At 41.4% G+C, this 4,988-nt stretch overlaps 1 protein-coding gene across 1 annotated transcript; it reads left to right on the top strand.

Annotated features, from left to right (window-relative positions):
* Positions 1 to 670: 670 nt before the first annotated feature.
* LOC103948726 (KIN14B-interacting protein At4g14310) lies at positions 671 to 4,604 on the top strand. The gene is made up of 3 exons (XM_048584224.1): positions 671 to 2,628; positions 2,962 to 3,575; positions 3,875 to 4,604. Exons 1-3 carry the CDS (start codon positions 877 to 879, stop codon positions 4,401 to 4,403), a joined length of 2,895 nt encoding a protein of 964 aa, XP_048440181.1. The 5' UTR covers positions 671 to 876; the 3' UTR covers positions 4,404 to 4,604.
* Positions 4,605 to 4,988: the final 384 nt, after the last annotated feature.

Raw genomic sequence — 4,988 nt, 5'->3', positions numbered from 1 at the left:
CCCTCTTCTTCTTCTTCTGCAAGGGACGAACTGGGTTTCCTTTTTTTTTTTTTTTTTTTGTGTTTCCTTCTTCTTCCTGCTCCTTTCTAGGTTGCAGGGGGTTGAGTTTGTGGTGGGGGGAGGGGGGATGAACTGGGTTTGGTTTGGTTTGGGTTTTTTTTTTTTTTTTTTTTCTCTTCTTCTTCTTCTTCTTTCTCCTTCTTTTCTGGGTTGCTGGGTTGCAGGAAGATGATGGGGAAGAGAGAGGGGGGAGATGCACGAAAGGAGAGGGAAGATGATGTCTAATGTTTTTAATTTTTTTATGTACTTTTTATTATTATTTTAATATTTAAATAATATTAAATGATTTTTTTTGTTTTTAATAATTTTTTTATTAATTTTTTAATAAAAATGGGTCTCGGATCAAGCCACGTCAGCATTTAACTGAGAAATAAACGGCCAAACTAACGGAAGGTATAACATTGACACAAATTCGTAAAATGAGGTATGACATTGTCAATTTTAAAAGATGAGGTATGAAAGTGTCATTTGACCCATACTTGAGTAAGTTTTTTGTAATTAACCCAAAAGAGAAATTTTAGATTATAACTCATCATTGGAGATGTCTTAAAGCCCTAAAATTAAAGCTCGGTACTACAAAAGTTTCGAGGCCCAAACCGTAACAGCGAAACTTGAGACTTCCGAAAACCCCAAAAATTTCAAAAACTCAAAATTAATTTCATTTTCCCGCTCAAATGCGAACCACAGAGAAATCAAATCCAGTCGAAAGATCCCCATTCATTCCATCTTCCCAGTCTCTAAAAAAACACTCATCTTCCAACCTTAACACCTTCGATTATCCATTTAATCGATTAATTTATTTACTGACAAAATACCATGTCGGCCACATCGGCTCGCCGCTTCAAAGACCGCGGCGGCGCCGGCGTGGCAGAAGGATCCAAACCCGCCGCCACTCTCAAACCATCCAAGCCTCTAACGCCGATACCCTTTTCTGACAAGAATTACGCCAGCGCCGGAAAGGAGAACCCTCTTCCAGGGACCGCTGCTTTCCGGGCTTCGGCCCAGAAGCCCACGATCCGGCCAGTTCCGCGAGTCGACAAGGCGGTCGTGTCTGCGGCAACCAGTAGGGCAGGAAGCGAAACGCGTTCCCGGTGGTCCATGTCATCGGCGCCGAGAGGTAGGAGCCCTAGCCCTTCTGAGTTTACGAGGGTAATTTCTCATACGGGTAAGGAGCGGAGGGTCTCGGTGGATCGGGTCAGACCGGGTTCGGGTCTGAGTTCGGTAGGGGAGAGGGATCGCGTAGTGTCGAGTGCAGGGAAGGTTAGAGGATCAGCTAATGGGAAGCAGAGAACATGGTTTAGGGATTTGGATGTGAAGAGGAGTGATGTGGGAGCGAATGGGATTAGGGTTTTGAGGGATATCAAAGAAAGTGGTAAAATTGGTGTGAATTTAGAGAAAAAGAATGCAACTTCTGGAGAATTAAAAGTGAGAGCGGTGGAAATTGAGAAGAATTCGGATGGGGTTAGGGTTAGGGATCCGGGAAGTGGAGATGGAGAAGCTAATTTGAGCTCCGATCTGAAAAACCCTAGTGCGGTTGATAAAAAGGATCAAAATTTGGCGAGGGTGGATGATAAAGCTGTGAAAATTGGGAGTGGTGATGCTTTGGGACTGAAGGAGTCTGGTGAAAAATCTGTAAGTGATGCAAAGGTTTTGGAGGGTTTTAAAGAAAAGAGGTTGAATGAAGAAGGTAGTAGTGGCGGTCGTTCGGGTATCAAATATCCGAGTAAGCTTCACGAGAAGCTTGCTTTCTTGGAAGGGAAGGTTAAGAGGATTGCCTCGGATATTAAGAAGACAAAGGAGATTTTGGATATGAATAATCCAGATACGTCGAAGGTGATACTCTCTGATATTCAGGAAAAGATTTCTGGAATTGAGAAGGCCATGAGACATGTCAATGATTCAGGTGGTAAGATGGGGTTGCCGAAAAGTACTGAGCATAGTGACAGGGATGCAAAAGTAGTTGAGAAGGGCCATATTGAGTTGGTGTGTAATGCTAAGAGTTTGGTAAAGGGGTTGAACAGTGAGGACTTGGAAGCTAGGCTCTTTCCTCATCATAAGTTGCTTCAAAACTGTGTGGCGTTGAAAGAATCGTTAGAAAGCTCTCAAGGTCATGGGTTCCAAGCTGTTGAAACTAGTTGTGAAGCAAAGGTTGAAGAGAAGTCATTGAGCCTTACAGATGATAACCCAATTGCGGTAGAGTTCTTGGCTTCCTTGGACCAAACTAAAGTTTCAACAACGGATGATGGACGTGAAGGTTCGGAATGTTTTGAAGTTCAAGAAGTGGATGGTGTCACTGCTGCAGAAGTTGAAAAATCTTCGAAATTTGTCTCTGGAAAACAAAATTTGGAGCTCATTCTCACAACCGATGAAAAACTTGATGAGTTTGATGATCAGGAGAATAGACAGGAAATGTTCTTTGACGAGGAAAATGAGGATACTTGCAGTTACCAGCTGAACCAAATAGGCCAAAAAACCTCAACTGGAGGGTGGTTCATGTCTGAGGGAGAGTCGGTTCTTCTTGCTCATGATGATAGTTCGTGCACCTTCTATGATATTGTAAATTGTGAGGTATTTAACTTTTCTCTTCTATTGCCTGAGCTTCATTGTATAGTTATGCTTATAGTAATTGAATTATCAAAGCAATTTCAGATCATGTGCACCTTCAGTATAAATTAGGTTTATTCAAATTAAGTTTGAATTTTTGGTGTGATTTACTTTTATTGCAAAATATTTTGATTTTCTTTCAATTAGCATATGTCAAATAGTAACATTGAAAAAGCCAAGGTAAAAGACATGCTTATTTATACTGTAGTATGAACAGAGGAACAGTTGGGGGACATAAAATTGTAATTGCTGAATGTGAAATTTGCATTATTGATTGATGGTTTATGGTCTCTTCAGGAGAAAGTTGTGTACAAGCCTCCTGCTGTAGTTTCACCTAATATGTGGAGAGACTGTTGGATTATCCGTGCTCCCAGTGCTGATGGTTGCTCAGGAAGGTATGTTGTGGCTGCATCAGCTGGCAATACAATGGATGCAGGATTTTGTTCATGGGATTTCTATGCCAAAGATGTGCGTGCTTTCCGGATTGAGGATGGTTCAGCCCCTTCAAGAACAGTGCTTGGCCGCTTGCCCAACAACATCTCACATGGAAGAAATGCTTTGTCTGATCTTCTGGATCCAGAACCTAGACAATGGTGGTATAGACCTTGTGGACCTCTCATTGCCTCAACTGCTAGCTGTCAGAGAGTTGTGAGAATCTATGACATCCGTGATGGTGAGCAAGTTATGAAATGGGATGTATCAAAGCCTGTTATAGCAATGGATAATTCAAGCCCCTTGCAGTGGAGAAATAGAGGAAAAGTTGTTGTAGCTGAAGCTGAAACAATTTCCCTTTGGGATGTGAACTCTCTTAACCCTCAAGCTTTACTATCTGTTTCTTCTTCTGGTCGGAAAATTTCTGCTCTTCATGTGAAAAACACTGATGCTGAACTAGGTGGTGGTGTTCGACAAAGGTGGATGTCAACCTTTCATTTGGCTTTTACTTGTTTTCTATTCTATTTCTGGTTCATGCATTTTACCTGTTTTGCTTGCGTTTCTTCATGGATATGTCCTCTATCATGTCCTTGAATATGTCACTATGCTACTAGTTTTTTATGTGCGATTAATTAATTTTTTCATCTGGTTTTCTTGCTTACTTTTTGGATATATCAGGTAGGAAATTAGTTCTAGCATGAGAATATACCAATTGAAGTAGAAATCTGCTTAGTATGCAAGATTCTAATAACACTTAATGTGGTTGTTTGGTTTGCAGAGTAAGTTCTGCGGAAGCAGAAGGAAATGACGGAGTGTTCTGTACTCAAGATTTTATTAACATTATAGACTTTCGGCATCCTACTGGCGTAGGTCTTAAGATACCAAAACTCGGTGTAAATGTGCAATCAGTTTTCTCTCGTGGAGATTCTGTCTTCCTTGGCTGCACTAGTGCAAGATCGGGATGGAAAAAGCAGTCTTCTTCACAGGTGCAACAATTTTCAATCCGAAAACAAAGTCTATACAGCACCTACGCTTTGCCAGAATCAAATGCTCACAGTCATTACACAGAAATTACACAAGTTTGGGGGAATTCAAACCTTGTCATGGGTATTTGCGGATTGGGGCTGTTTGTATTTGATGCGTTGAAGGATGACGGAGTTCCATTGTTGACCAGTGATGACGGGAGTCAAAAAGCGAGAGAAACTGTTGGTCCAGATGACTTGTATGCACCTTCTTTTGATTACTTGGATTCTCGGGCACTTCTTATCTCAAGAGATCGCCCGGCACTGTGGAGGCACCTATCATAGGTCTGCAGAACGCTTGAAAATTCTTCTTACATTTATGATTATCTAGGAAAGAGGGTAGTCAGCAGCATAGGAATGTGATGCTGCAATGAGTTTTGTTATTTTGCTAAGATACTGCTGTGGTGTGTAATGTTATGTATATTGTAAGGCTTTCTGTTGAAGGCTTATTTATTAGATGGAATTAAACTTTTATTTTCTGTTATACTTGTACGTTTTTTGTCTTTGTGAGTAAAGCCTTCTTGGTAGTGTCTCAAACCTGCCCTCCATGTTTATTAGGTCTTCTTTCGGGATCTTTGTTTATCTTGGTTTTTATGCTTGGATTCCAAGTTGGTTATTGAAGAATCTGGGACAGTAGGGCGTTAGAACATACTTTCAGTATCCTGATGAGGCATGTACGCCGACACCCAGATTTGCCCCCGAGTGGTTTAAAGGAAATCTGTCAGATTGGCTCGTTTTGAACTACATTTAAAAAAACACTTTTGCCCATAAGCCTTTTTAGTAAAAGCGCTTTCATTAGAGCAATTCCAGCGTGGGCTGGTGCTCAGGGGACGGTGGACCAAATAGGGCCAGGTAGCCCGGCCTTGAAGC

Source organism: the organism of the source record quoted next, unplaced genomic scaffold (genome assembly GCF_019419815.1).
Source record: "Pyrus x bretschneideri cultivar Hongxiangsu unplaced genomic scaffold, Pyrus_bretschneideri_v1 Contig21, whole genome shotgun sequence".
In the NCBI taxonomy this organism is placed as follows: domain Eukaryota; kingdom Viridiplantae; phylum Streptophyta; class Magnoliopsida; order Rosales; family Rosaceae; genus Pyrus; species Pyrus x bretschneideri.
The sequence above is the reverse complement of the archived record's forward strand: the minus strand, read 5'-3'. Positions and strand labels throughout refer to the sequence as shown.